This window comes from Monomorium pharaonis, chromosome 8 (genome assembly GCF_013373865.1).
Source record: "Monomorium pharaonis isolate MP-MQ-018 chromosome 8, ASM1337386v2, whole genome shotgun sequence".
Taxonomy (NCBI): domain Eukaryota; kingdom Metazoa; phylum Arthropoda; class Insecta; order Hymenoptera; family Formicidae; genus Monomorium; species Monomorium pharaonis.
Genome location: NC_050474.1, coordinates 10,912,365 through 10,928,322, shown reverse-complemented (window position 1 = coordinate 10,928,322; position 15,958 = coordinate 10,912,365). Strand labels below are relative to the sequence as shown.

At 39.6% G+C, this 15,958-nt stretch overlaps 1 protein-coding gene across 1 annotated transcript in view; it reads right to left on the bottom strand.

Annotated features, from left to right (window-relative positions):
• LOC105831307 (monocarboxylate transporter 10) overlaps positions 1-15,958 on the bottom strand; it is a 325,574-nt gene that overhangs the window by 224,500 nt on the left and 85,116 nt on the right. Inside the window, exon 4 of the mRNA XM_036291331.1 lies at positions 10,464-10,737. Coding sequence (XP_036147224.1) covers positions 10,464-10,737 — 274 coding nt within the window. The remainder of the gene's footprint in view (positions 1-10,463; positions 10,738-15,958) is intronic.

Here is a 15,958-nt window from a genome sequence, read left to right as displayed (position 1 = left end):
TGGCTAATGTCTTTTAAAGAATTGGAAGGACAACTTCCTCGTTGGTTGGAAAAGCTTCAGCGTTTCGAGTTCGAGGTTATCTATCGAAAAGGCCAGTCTCACGAAAACGCAGGAATGTCTCGACGGATGTGTGAATCTTCAGGATGCAGGTATTGTGCCAAAATGAAAGGGGAAAATCTCCAGGAGCCGGTGGACACGATAGCGCGAATTATCATCCCCGAGAATGACTTACAAGAGAACCTCGCGAACTCGAAAATTCTGATTTTAATGAAACTTGGCATAAATGTAGAGGGGGTAAATACATGAATTTAGAAATTTATTGTAGCTGCCCATAAACGGTTTAAAGGGGTAAAACCACCCTTCAAAGATTGAGACATTTTTCGTTTTCTCGATATATCTCGTAAACTAAACAAAATATTAAAAAATGTTTTATACAAAAGTTTTACAATAAAAGTACTTCTATCTAACTACAGTAATTAAATTAAAAAAAATTTTTTTTAAACAATTGTTTTTTAATTAAAAAAAAATTTTTTTTTTTTAATTTTATTAATGTAGTTAGATAGAGATATTGTTGCCATAAAACTTTTGTATAAAACATTGGTAAATATACCGATGAGGGGAGCCAGCCCCGATGACCTTGGCCTTGACATATGTTGTCAAAGTCACCCTCCTGAGTGACCTTGAAAAGATTTTAGCCGTCGCTCGTGATTCGTTAAAAAGTTATTAACAAAAAAAGTTTCATAAATACGACACATAATTATTCAGTATAGGAGTATATCAGATGAGTTTGCAACTTTCCACGCGTAGCGAGGTCCACCCTTCCTGCTTACAGAGCGAAACGACGTCCACGCCTGCACTTTACCACAAGGGTTTGCGACCCAATAGATTTGAAATTGTGACCAAATATCAAATTTAAAATGTTTGGGTTAGGTTAAAAAAAAATCCGGGGAGGGGGTGCGGGGGGAGGGGCGGAGCCCCTCCCCCGCCCACGCGTTTTTTAAGAATAATCCAACCAATTTTGTCGCTATTAGGATAATGCAAAAACATTGAAAACGAACAGTGTGGATCTTGTTTGACGTGGAAAGTCGCAAACTCATTCAGCACTTTTACCGTATTTATGAAATGTATATATTTATATGAACACGTGATAATAACAGAATCATACTTAGACTTAGGAATTCTTATAGTCAGTATTAAGAGGTATCTCAAGATATAAACATGCGACTTCACGAGTTTCTCCATTTAACCAACAATTACGAAGAATTAGTGCGTTATCTTTGTGAAAATAATTTAATTAGACGAATCATTGAATGTCCGCGATGTAAGAAGACTCTTGAAATAGATTATGAAAATATTACGTTATTTCATTGTACTGGGCATTATTATAAAGTTATTCGTGGACGAAAGAGACAAAGAAAGACATGCAATTTCAAATTAAGCCCATTTAATGGGACATTCTTTTCCCGTTTTCGATTAGGCTTAATAAAAGCATGTCGATTCATTGCCTATTTTTTAATGTTACATCCACCTCGACAACAGTTTTTACAATTTGAATTAGAGATGAATCCAAATAGTGTAGTGGATTGGACCAATTTTTGTCGAGAAGTAATTACAGTAATTATAATATATGGTCTATTTTTTTGTTTTATTTATTTGTTTTAAACATACATGTATTTTAGTTGTTGGCACAATGGTTGAAGCAAGACTTGATTTTGGGTGGTCCAGAAAAAATAGTAGAAATCGATGAGGCCAAAATTGGAAAGCGAAAGTATAATCGTGGCCGAATTATACAAGGACAATGGGTTTTTGGAGGCTATGAACGAGGAAGTGGTCGTATTTTTGTAATTCCAATAGAAAATCGTACTGAATCTGTCTTAATAAGAGAAATACGCCGTCATATATTACCAGAAACCACAATATATAGTGATTGTTGGCGTGGATATTCTTCAATTAGTCAACATAATTATGTTCATATGAGTGTTAACCATTCGCAAAATTTTGTGGATCCTGCAACTGGTTGCCATACGCAAAATATTGAAAGAGTATGGCGTGATATGCGTGGCGCAATTCCACGATACGGGCTTAGCAAGAAACATTATGAACATTATGTTGCTGAATTTTTATTCAAAAGAACATTTTCTTTTGAAAAAAGAATTGACGCATTTTTTGAAATAATGAGCAAAATTTATCCCATTAATAATAATGTTATTGAATAAAGTATTTATGTACTGTACCATATGGATTTTTGACTTTTTACGCGAAGCAAGATCCACTAACATCTTCTCCATTTTAATGTTTTCGCATTATCCAAATAGAGACATAAAATTGGTTGGGTTATTTTTAGAAAACGCGTGGGCGGGGGAGGGGCTCCGCCCCTCCCAATGCACCCCCTCCCCGGATTTTTTTTTAACCTAACCCAAACATTTTAAATTTGATATTTGGCCACAATTTCAAATCTATTGGGTCGCAAACCCTTGTGGTAAAGTGCAGGCGTGGACGTCGTTTCGCTCTGTAAGCAGGAAGGGTGGACCTCGCTACGCGTGGAAAGTTGCAAACTCATCTGATATACTCCTATACTGAATAATTATGTGTCGTATTTATGAAACTTTTTTTGTTAATAACTTTTTAACGAATCACGAGCGACGGCTAAAATCTTTTCAAGGTCACTCAGGAGGGTGACTTTGACAACATATGTCAAGGCCAAGGTCATCGGGGCTGGCTCCCCTCATCGGTATATTTACCATTATATTATACAAAATATTATTTTATATTACTTTATTTTATTATATTTTTAGTATCTTATATTATATTCAATATCATAAATAAACCTTAATAAAAAATTTCTTTAAAATATTTTTTAACGCTCTCCGTCGCGGTGCTATCGCATTCTCTCATGCTTTTTTCAGTGCATAGCGTAGAGCAGATTTTTGCTTTTTCCAATATATCTCGAAAAGTATTGGAGATATCAAAAAATGTTTTATACAAAAGTTTTATGGCAACAATATCTCTATCTAACTACATTAATAAAATTAAAAAAAAAATTTTTTTTTAATTAAAAAACAATTGTTTAAAAAAAATTTTTTTTAATTTAATTACTGTAGTTAGATAGAAGTACTTTTATTGTAAAACTTTTTTATAAAACATTTTTTAATATTTTGTTTAGTTTACGAGATATATCGAGAAAACGAAAAATGTCTCAATCTTTGAAGGGTGGTTTTACCCCTTTAAACCGTTTATGGGCAGCTACGATAAATTTCTAAATTCATGTATTTACCCCCTCTACATTTATGCCAAGTTTCATTAAAATCAGAATTTTCGAGTTCGCGAGGTTCCCTTGTTAGCGGAATGGCGCAAGGATCAGAGAGAGGATCCTTGCATAGCGACTTTCATTCATGGTAAGGAGGCGGGAGAAGTTCCTCCGCGTGCAGAATTTTCTTCGCGAGATGTTTCTTGTCGGGTACATCGGTCTTATTGAGAAACTCTCTGTCTCCAGAACGGAATTCTATACAGGAATTTCGCCTCTAATTTGAAATCGACTACTCTTCAGCTTATGTCCCTCATAGTCATATAAAAGAAATTTTGACGCTAGCCCATGATTCTTCTTCGAACGGACACTTTGGTGTTAATAAGACACTTGAGAGAATTCGGAAACGTTTCTTCTGGGTAACCTGTAAGCAAGACGTTGAGAAATGGTGTAAATCTTGTTGTGACGTTTGTATTTCTAGGAAAGCTTCTTCCGAAAAGGAAAAGTTCCCTCTACAAATTTACAACGTTGGCACTCCATTTGAAAGAGTACAGATGGACATTTTAGGACCACTTTTTACTTTCTTTTCGGGAAACAAATATTTACTTGTTATTGTGGACTGTTTTATGTGGGCTAAGGCTTTTCCTCTGAATAACATCAGAGCAAAGACGGTAGCAAAAGTCTTCGTAAACCAAGTGGTCTCTAGGCACGGAGTACCTTTAGAATTCACACTGATCAAGGAAGAAACTTTGAGTCAGCACTCTTTTCTGAGCTTATGTGCGCCTCGGAATTAAGAAAACTAGGACCACTTCTCTTCACCCTCAATCTAATCGAGTGGAACGCCAACACCAAACCATCACCAACTTTTTAGTGAAGTACGTTTCTTAGAGTCAGAAGAATTGGGATCTCTGGATTCCAATGTACCTTTTGGCTTATCGTTCTTCGAAACATGAAGCAACCGGCCTGACTCCTGCTGAGCTTTATTTAGGACGAGATCTAAGAACGCCTTTTGATCTTTTGCGAGGAAGTCCTCCTGGAGCGAATGAACCTCTTTCGCTGGGACGTTATGTGAGAGATCTTCGACAAAAGCTCGAGGAAGTTGGTTTTATAGTTAGGAAGCGTTTAGATATTTGTTTTTCACGTGTGAAGGCGCGTTACGATACGAAAGCAAGACAAGTTTTATTTCAGGAAGGTCAAAAGATTTGATTGTTCAATCCTTAGAGAACGAAAGGTTTAGCTTCGAAGTTACAGAGGAATTAGGATGGACCTTATATTATAATTAAAAAGCTAAGTGAAGTAGTCTATTGTATACGCAAGTCTCCTAAACATCGTAATAAAATTGTTCATTTTGACAGATTAACTCCTTTTAGGGAAAGGGAGATAGTTTAATGTAAATAGATTTAGAGCAGGCTAGGAAGTTAGAGCCCGGAGCTTTTAGAAATTTAGACGTGTTAGTAACTAAGTTTAAAGTTAATTTTGTTGTTCTGCCCTTGTTTCTGTTTGGTTTTACAGAGTTTCTCATCGTAGAGTGAAGGACAAGTGGAAGATCTTCTTGGGAACTGTTCCGAAGGATACTTCTAAGTGTATTATTCTTTCCTCGCGGGAGAAATTTTTATTTTTAGAAGATTGCCTTGCCCGCGGTTTTTGACCGTGGTTTTCCCGTTGGCCTCAAGGCGAATGCCAAGGCAGGGACTCGGGGCGCTCATGAAAACGAAGAGTCTACGGGAATATTCCCCCCCTCTTGTCCGAAGATTTAGGAATCGAAGAGGTCCCCACGAGAAGAAATTTCTTGAAGGAGAACCCGTCGATAAGTGTACACCTCATGAGGAGGAAAAATCCGGAGAGGATGTCTTAGAGAAGAGAAGTTTCAAGTGGTGGACAAAAAGAGACCTCTGAAGAGATTTCTAAGCGAAAGAAGTCGGATGTTGGAGTCTGGTACGAACTCGGGCGACAGTCTGAGGAAAAGCTAAGTCGTGGCTCCTGAAACTTCACTGGTTGAGGATTTGACTAAGCTGGATGTTGGATCTGAAACGACGATTCGAAAATTCAGTCAGTAGGCCAAAGAGGTCGTGGTTTCTGAAACATTGCAGCTGGAAGATTTTTCTTTAAAACGAAATTGCCGGGACGACAACTTTTGAAGGAGAGGGGGTAGTGTTACGCCCCTTTGGATCGGTCAGCTGTTCTGACCGATTGAAACATTGATTTCCGAGACGGAGTGTTGTCAGCTGTCAAGAGCTTGACAACGCATGTAAACAACGAGTTGAATCTCGGACTTGCTCTGAGTTTGACGTGTATTCTTTCACTCGTAATAAAGCTGTTTGTTTAAGGTTAAAGTGAGTGTCTTTTCCATTCCGCGACGCAAGCGTAGCAATATGGTGGAAGAGATTTCTGCAGCGTGACACAACAATGCCGCCGTACGATTGTAAAGACGAAACGTCAGACTTACCTGAAGCCCGCGCAATAAGGACATTGGCATACCATTCTTGTCATTTACAAAATTAAAAAGGGCCGTGACCTATTGCCTACGTTTCAAAAATAATACAAAAAAAGGTGCAGAAAAAATACAAGGACCGCTGACAATCAACGAAATAAATAAGGCGATAATCGCAGTTCTCAAAATCTGTCAAGCAAAGGAGTTTTCACAGGAATTGCACAACATTTGCAAACAATTACCACTAGATTCCAAAAGCAAGTTACTAAACTTACACCCCCTACTAGATTCACTTGGAATCATTCGCGTGTGGGGAAAGCTCCATCACGCACCAATACAATATGAACAAAAGCATCCGATCATATTGCCAAGCAAAAATTACCTCACTGATTTAACAATTAGGGATACGCATTATCAAAATTTACACACAGGACCTCAGGCAATTTTAGCTACCATGCGCAAAAACTACTGGTCAATAGATGGCAGAGACACGATACGTACATTTAAAAAATGCGTTGTATGTTTTCGCACAAGGCCGACAACTGCAAACCATTTAATAGTAAGTTTACCATTCGCACGCGTAACACCCGACAGGCCTTTCCTTAATACAAGCGTAGATTACGCAGGACCGTTTAATATAAAAATTTTGCGTAATAAAACCGATAAGGTATACCTATCACTGTTCGTATGCTTAGCAACAAAAACGATACATCTTGAACTAATATCAGTACTGAAGAGCTTGAAAAACGTCATACAGTAAAAAATCTTGCAGACAGTTTACAAAATGTTAGTTCGCAATATACCATTGAAGATAAAATAATTGCCGTAGTAAATAATAATGTGAGAAATTGTATTAGCTAATACAATTATTTCTCGCATTATCATTTACTACGGCAATTATTTTATCTTATATAAACCTTATACCACACGTTCGAGTCTGTTATGAGTGAGACAGAATCACTCACAACTTATATTATAATACTAAAATAAAGATATACTAATATAAGAATAGCATATCGTAACCAAGAAATCTTACTATCGCGAAGTGTCAAGTAATACGTGCCTCGTACACTGCCGGCCGGCCATCGCACCAGTCAACGCACCAGGCATTGCTCGGAATTTTACCAATCTCAGCTTAGTAACAATCACACCACATTTCCACCGGAAATGTATATTTGCAACTTGGCAATTGTTGCTAAGCTCTCGCGAATATTTCCTGCCAATATTTCTCCAATATGCCTATCTCGCGGCATTATTTAAGCGGCTGCCCATTAGCAGGCAGCGAGTCAGTTACTAATCAATCGCGCCGTTACGCGTGTCCCGCAAGTGAATATTAAGTGCGGGTCTTAGACAAATTAACATCCGGAACTTAGCCGGGAGAACGAATCTCGAACGAGCGATCAAGTAACGCGCTATCATTATGCTGTATTTTATCGCGACGCGTGAAAAACGACGCGGCATCTCCGACAACCGCGCGTGTTAAAAATTGATCAGAGGGTCCATTTGCACACGGTTCAAATGGACCGCTCCCTCTCTGTGACTTGTGGACCTGGCCTTCAACAACACTCTCTTTGCAAGTTTCAACTCCTTCGGCAGGAACGATCGCAAAAAATATATTTGTTGCATCGTAAGGTACAACAGGTGAATGTTACTTGTGCTCATACAATTTATTTAGCAATACAAAACGCCTTTAATCAATGAGATGTATATAATTTATTAACAAAAGCCAATAAAGTTGTATTTTATTTTCGACATTCTGCTTTTGCTTAAAAAAATTTCGCAGTTCCTAAAACAGGAACAGCTAGCTTTACCAAAACTTAAATTGATTCAAAATGTTCGCACACGCTGGAATACTGACCTACAAATAGCTAAAAAGCTCATTGAAACCCGCAGCGCCATTACAAATATGCTAAAGACAAAGCCGTAACAAAATCGCAACAAGCTCAAGCTTTAAAAATGCAAGAAAATGATTGGAGCATTTTAAAGTCCTTAGTAAAGGTCCTAAAACCTTTCGAGGTTGCTATAACGGTTTTATTGAGAGAGACACTTTCAATAGTAAATCCGATTGTGCGCACTTTAATTGATAATCATTTAACTCCTGCTTTAAATAAATATATAAAAAATGGAACGATTACTCCGATAATAAAGGAGTTATCTAAGCAGTTGTTAGATTGATTTCATCTAGATTGGGATTCACAAAATGAGATTCAAGTGTCTCAAAAAGCATACTTCTTAGACTAAGACTTCTAGATTTAAAGGACTGCTAGCTAAATCAGTAATGGTAAAAGTAATAATACGAATTAACAGGAGATTGAAATTGAAACTTTGTGTCCAACCAAAAGTGAAAAAGCTAGAATTAAAAATGCAAGTGCTCTTGATTTTCTATTCAAGCGCGCTAAAAATGAAAAATTCTCAGCTGCTGAGCGATACAAAAGACATTTATCAGAACCAGAAATGGGCATGAACATGGACCCATTTGAATGATGGAAATCTAATGAAAAAAATTCCATTCGTGGCACAATTAGATAAAAAATATTTATGTATTCGTGCCACCTCCGTCACCTCAGAGAGAGTTTTTTCAACGGCCGAAAATATCAACGAAATTGTTTAGCAACCGAAAATAGAAATAGAAATTATTTGTATTAATTTTGAAAATTATTATTTGTTTACTTATTTACCTGTTTGTTTTTTTATTTATTTATACATTTCTCTATTTTAAAAGCTCATTACAAGAAAATTAGAATAATATTAACATAAAATGATAGAATATTAATATAAAATAAAAATATTCCGTTTTGTTAAAAAATAAAAATATTTAGTAATGTTAAGCTTTCGTTTTTTTATTGCACCTTTCTCTCTCTTTTTTCCCTCTATATGTATTTCTCTCTTTCTCTTTCTTCTTTCACATAACAATTTATATAACAATGGAATCGAATCTTTAAAAATCGAAGTCTTCACTCTTCCAAATTCTTTGAATATTCGAAGCTTCGAAGGATTCTTTGTCACTTCTAATCCTTCGTCACTTCGAATTTTTCGAAGCTTCAAATATTCAAAGGTTTCAAAAACTAACAGTTCTACTTTAAAGGGCACATTCCGAAAAATTACGTAAAGAGCATACGAAGCATGGCATACCCCAGATTTTTAAATGCATGCTGTAATGATGCTATTTAATATTTTATTGCAAAAAAATTACTGAATAAAGTTTATTACATGAATTTAAGGTTTAATAAGTTTCATAATAATTTTTAAAATTTAACATTATTTAAAAAATTGTAGTAAACAATAAGAAATAAAAATGACGATTTTATAGAAAAAAATATAGATTATAATTTTCATGTTTTTTTTTTCATTTTAATAGGACTTATTGAAACGCATAATTTGCATACGGGATATACCATACCCCGTGTGCTCTCTAAAAGTTAAACTTCTGTTTTTTCGTCTTTAAAGTTTCAACATTGAGACCAAAACTCTAAACCCCATCCGACGGTCGATGACAGTTAGGTCCAAAACGTGCTAGAGCATTGTCCAAAGACGGAGAAACTGTGTTACTATCTCAATACAATTTTATTTTTTCCTTAAATAAAACTAAAAGCCCTGAGTCTCATGGCTCCAGTTTTCTCCGTCCCTAAGGTCTAGACACTGTCTCAGCATAAAATTCCAATTCTATCTATCAGTCTTCACTAAATTTCTCAAACTTTAAACATGATAATTGAGTAAACTCGTTTTAGGGTCATCAAAAACCGTCGGGATACGAATCCTCTTTGCTTATTTTTTAAAGCTCAGCAAACAAGAGAAATCGTCAAGTCTGCCGGATGTAACAAAAGAATAAAAAAATGCATATAAAGTTACACAAGAAATGTTATTTTAACAAAATTCAACTATCATTATTGAAGTCCTTTTTTCCAATTTTAATTGTGTTTTGTATATTACTTATTCCAAATAATGTCATAAAATTTAATAACTCTTATGAATTGCACATAAAAAACACAATTAGATAATATGGCTTAGTGCAACGTATTTTTTATTTAAAAATTAAAAAATTTTATTATAATTTTTTTCTTTCTTTTTTTATATTATTTAAAAAACCTTTTAACAAATAATTTAATTTTGCATAAAAATTGAAAAGTGTTATTGATCAACATGTATTTATCTTTGATTTTTAACATAACTGGGAAGTAATTCGTTAAAAATTAAAGTGCAACTTTGTTCTTTTTTTAAATGTAACGTAATGTAACTGTAACGTTAATTATATTTTTTTGTAACTAGTAATTAAATTAATAATTACTTTTACACTTATATTTTGTATTTTAATCATGTATCTTCAATTTGTGTTTTTTGTTGAAAAACTCCCATAGCTTGAATAGACAGTGTCTCTAAATATGAGAACATGTCCAAAAAAATAGTCTATAAATAAAATAAAATTTAGTAATGTTAGCAGTATAAGACTCTAAGTATTTAAAATAGAAATGCATAAACATTACAAAAAATTAATAAAAAAATAATTGGAAACTAATAGTAACTAGTAATAATAAGTTATTTTTTAAGAAAGAAAAATTGTAACTAGTTACTTTTACAAAATAACTTTACCAACTTAGATTTTTTATCTTACAAGTTTTTAACCATTTAAAGTATTTTTAAATAAATTTCAATCTATTCTTTTATTCTGTATATTCTCTCTAAACCCGAATAAATTCATCACTGTCGATAAATGTGTCAATTAACAGTATACTAACAAATAGACACACGCAGGTAAAATTACACAAATGGTGAATCTTGCAAAAAACTCACGTGGTATCGGCTTGAAGAGGATCGCGCAAGCCATAATAGTAGCTGTAAGTATGGCCAAGCTCCTAAGTGTTCCTTCCAAACCTAAACGTCGTAGCAGGAACTCCATTAGAGACGGCAAAAGCGTTGTGAATATCGAACTCCCAGCCGTAACAATGCCGTTTACTAAACCTAAATACTTCTTGAAGTAATGACCCAGTATCGCCAAACTCGGGGTATAAGCAAGACTCGCACCAAGACCGTACATAACGCCGTACGTGAGAAAGAGCAGTTCCACCTAATATACACACAAAACGGTGAATTCAAATAAAAGTCACACCCATACGGTACGGTTGTATTGTAAAATATTATATTATTGCATTACAATATTATGAAAATATTACAAAATGTTACTGCAATGTTCAAGACATTGTAACATTCCAGAAATAGTAAAAAGTACATTTTTGTAAATATTGTAATATAATATGGGAGTTTGTCTCAGACCGTCGTAACCGTGTAAACATCGCCGCTCGTCGCTCCTGCTGTGCTCTGATTGATCTATTTGTGTCTTACAGTATTTCAATTCCATATTACATCTATTAGTGAATTATCGTTTTACTTTGATCGCCCAGCATAGCAGCTGCGAGCGGGATAGTCGACAACTAAGGTACTGAGTTGCACGCGCGGTATTCGTACTATCTTTCTCATTTCTTGCCTATCTATTATATTTGTCTATCGATTTCGCTTTCGTCGTGCGCGGCGCGTGTCTTCTTATTTACCCGCGCTTCTTCTTTTCTCTTCTTCTCCCTTTCTTCTTAGTACAATTATTATACATTATTATTTAAATCATACATGTATATATATATATATATATATATATTACTATTTAATTTATCATATATTTTAAATCAAGTAAGCGTCATATCTTTTGCTTATTTTTCCGTTACATATTATATGCTCTTTTTTTTTTTGTTTTCTGGCAATCCTTGTAACCTTGTTTTTAATCAATCTCTGTTAGTCAGATATTTATTTATTTTTATTTTTATAAACCGCTCTTGCGCGCACATTTACCGAGTTTAGCATCGGCCGGTTATTTTTGTATATATTTGCGTATACATACACGTCATCGTCCTTCTCTCTCTCTCTCTCACTCTTTCTTTTCTCTCTCCTTTCTTGTCTTCTTCCTTACATTGCTACATATTACGTGTTATACACCACATCTTTACACTAAACATTCGCAATGAGTCAGCCGAAATGCTCTAAATGCAAGCGTTTTCTCTCACGCTCGGGCAAGTGCACCCATTGCGTGCGTTCGGGGTCTGTCCTCTCTGCCGTCGCTTCCGTCACCGGAACTGCTTCTGGTGGCCTCTCTTCCTCGTTTTCCGACGGATCGGCTGCCCGTGGGGGCGGCCCGGCCACGGCTCCGGCTTCGGTGACTCCGAGGACTCCTGCCCACGGTGGTCCCGCGTCGTGTCCCCCGAGGTCGGAATTGAGAGCGGCCCCTTCGACGTCCACCCTCGCCTCCTTGTCTGCCAGACTTGCTGACTTCGACTCACGCCTTGGCCTCCTGGAGCGACTGGAGCTTAAACTGGATGCTCTCGCCGCAAGGCTGACTAGCATTGAGACGGCACTGCAGCGAATCCCTGATGTCGAGACCCGTATTGAGGGGCTAGCTGCTGATCTTGGATCCTTGGAGGTGCGTCTGGCTGCGCTCGGGGAGCGCTGTGACGGTCTGGAGGTGTCCCGCGCGTCGCGGGTTTCTGTTGCCGTGTCGGCCGATCTTTCGAATCAGTTCGAGCGAATGGTGAATGAGAAACGCGACCTTGAGCTGATAATCTTCGGAGTTCCGCAGCTTCCACTGGAGGAGTTCGGCCACTGTCTTGGCCGCTGCTTCTGCCTTTCAGGTATCGCTTTCTCCCTCGGAGATTGTCAATGCTCGCAGGATTCCTGGTCGCGACGGCTCCACGCGTCCCATTGTAGTGAGCCTGTCAACTACTGCTCGTCGCAATGAACTTTTAGTTGCGGCTCGACGTTGTCGTGACTTTTCGACTACTGATATTATTGGGTCGTGGCCGCTCTCCAGGATAGTCTTCAGTGAGCGTGCTACCGCGGCCGAGCGTCGTCTTTACTCGGAGACTCGTCGGCTTGCGGGACTGCACGGGGTGAGATATGTCTGGATGAGGCGCGGTAGCACATACTTCCGGATGGCTGAGGGTTACCCAGCGTATCGCTTCACTTCGGAGGAATCTTTCCTATCCACTATTGGAGTCCCTTCGGCTGCCCCAACTGCGAGCGTCCCGGGTCGGTCGACTTCTGCATCCTCGTCTGCTGCGTGACGGTCGAGTCTGATTGCGTCCGCGCCTCCGCGTTTGTCCGGCCGATTGCTGCGAGTCTCTCATGTTAATGCTCGCTCGCTGGTACCCCATTTTTCGGAGATCAAAGACCTGATCTCGCTAAACGAGCTCGACGTGCTTGTCATTGGGAAAACTTGGCTGCGGGATCATATCGAATCGGATCTGATTGGCCTACCGAATTATGCTTTGGTCCGATCTGATCGGGCCTTCGGCTCTCACGGCGGTGGAGTGGCGTTATACGTGATCGACTCGCTGTCGTTTTCGGTAATCGATCTGCCTGCATCTCCTCCTGGCACGCGCATCGATATATTGGCGGTCTCTCTGCGTCTGAGCACAAAGCGCTTTGCCGTCGTTTGCGTGTACCGGCCTCCTTGTTCACCGCGGTCGAACCTCGATTTTATTGAGACGTGCTTGAGTTGCGTCGCGAGCGTTGTTTGCGATTTCATTTGTATGGGAGATCTTAACGTCGACATCCTTAGTACCTCAGATCATAACTTCGAGATCCTAAACGATATCATGTCTCACCTCTCAGGCAGATTATTTCAACTCCCACGCGTATCTCGGACAACTCATTAACTCTTATTGACCTTGTCATGGTCTTTCCTGGGATTGATGTGGCGGAGTTGGGAGTGGTGAATGACATTGATATCAGTGATCATCTCGCTGTATATGCGACTTTAAGATGCACGCGGCCTCGTAAACACTCGCAGGGCACTCTTTCTCGGAACCTTCACGCTATTCAAGCTGATGTCCTTGAGTCTGAGCTGAACACGATCGACTGGTCACTTGTCTTCGATGCTGCGCATGTTGACGTTATGGTTACTCATTTCGCATCATCACTACTCGCCGTCTTTGACCGTCTTGCCCCTCTGATGTGCAGGCGAGCCTCGCGTCGTCTCTCACCTTGGCTCAATGGCGGGGTTAAAAAACTTATATCCCTAAAGCGCCGCGCTCTCCACAGATTTAGATAAACTGGTTCCGCGGTTCACTGGACTAGTTACAAGCGTTTTCGAAATAAGGCTAATTTTGCGATTCGCAGAGAGAAGAAGGTTTTCCTATCTCGCTCACTCTCCGTCTCCTCTCCCCGTCATTTCTGGCGTAACCTCGCCATTCTTGGCGGCTCACGCTCCTCCCCATCCCTCTCCTCCTTTCCTGTGCACCTCCTCAGTCCTTCTCTCTTGAATGACCATTTCATCGATTCTCTACCTGTTCCTCCTCACTCACTTGCATTATTGACACGCTCATCCTCCTCTTCTCTTTCCGTCCCCGTAAACCTTAGTTTTTCGCCTATTTCTTCTCGTGAGTTGTACAATATCCTCAAACACATCCGCCTCACATCCTCTGGTCCCTTTGACATCTCTGGCAGAATGCTCCTTCTCTGTCTTCCTAACTGTTTAGATCCACTCCTCCACATTTTAAACACTGCACTATTTACTTTCATCTTCCCTACCTCCTGGAAACACTCAATTATTTTCCCCATTCCAAAAACTCGCAACCCGTCCTTGTTCTCGGATTTCCGTCCTATATCCTTCCCTCCTTTCCTCTCCAAGCTGCTAGAAGGTATCTATCACACGCAACTTAGCTCGTTCATCGAAGCATCTGATATCCTTTCTGAGCATCAGTCGGGTTTTCATCGCATGCATAGCACGACGACGGAACTACTCTACCTTTCCGACTGTGTCTTGCGTGGTTTCGATTCTGGTCGTCTTTTGGCCATTGTTGCCATTGATCTTTCCAAGGCCTTTGACACCATAAACCACGACCTCCTCCTCGCTAAGCTCAGGCTCTATGGTCTCTCTCCCTCTGCTGTATCCTTGCTTTCCTCCTTTCTTTCCAATCGTTCACAGCAAGTCCTCATCTATAACCCACTTATTAACCTCACATCTCTTATAATCGTCATGTAGTGTCTGGCGTTCCCCAAGGTTCTATACATGGTCCGCTGCTGTTTAATTTATTCGTCTTAGATCTTTCCTCCATCTCTCTTTCCACGCAGTTATTTATGTACGGAGATGATGTCATCCTTCTTACCTCATTCCATCCTTTAGATGCCTTATCTATCTCTGCTACCTTGAACAAAGACCTCACTATCATTGCCAACTGGGCGTCTTCTAATGGCCTTTGCTTGAACCCCTCGAAATCCTGGGAGCGTCCCGTTTGCTCACGTCAATATTGGCCACGTCAATATTGACCACGTCAATATTGGCCACGTCATTATTGACCACGATCCCGATTGACCACGGGGTGGATTGGTCACGTCATTATTGGCCACGTGTCATTATTGACCACGTCAATATTGGCCACGCGTGATATTGCCCACGTTAATAATGGCCACGTCAATATTGGCCACGCGTCATCATTGCCCACGTCATTATTGCCCACGCGTCATTATTGCCCACGTCATTATCGCTCACGTGTCATTATTGACCACGTCAATATTGGCCACGTCAATATTGGCCACGCGTGATATTGCCCACGTCAATATTGGCCACGCGTCATTATTGCCCACGTCAATATTGGTCACGCGTTATTATTGGCCACGTCATTATTGGCCACGCGTGATATTGCCCACGTCAATATTGGCCACGCGTGATATTGCCTACGTCAATAATGGCCACGTCAATATTGGCCACGCGTCAATATTGACCACGTCATTATTGACCGCGTCATTATTGCCCACGTCACTATTGCCCACGTCATTACTGTATATGAGTTTGCGACTTGGACGGGTGGGTGCGGGAAAAGGGGCCGAAGGCGCCCCTTGCATCTGCCGTGTGTGTGTGTGTGCGTGCGTGCGTGCGTGCGTGCGTGCGTGCGTGCGTGCGTGCGTGCGTGCGTGCGTGCGTGCGTGCGTGCGTGCGTGCGTGCGTGCGTGCATGCGTGCGTGCGTGCGTGTGTGTGTGTGTGTGTGCGTGCGCGCAAAGCATTTCTCTGCACCACATGGGTTTGCAACTTTTCACGCTAAGCAAAAAAATTGATTAATATTGACGTGGGCAATAATGACGCGTGGTCAATAGTGACGTGGGCAATAATGACGTGGTCAATATTGACGCGTGGCCAATATTGACGTGGGCAATATCACGCGTGGCCAATAATGACGTGGCCAATAATGACGCGTGGCCAATAATGACGCGTGGGCAATAATGACGCGTGGGCAATAATAACGTG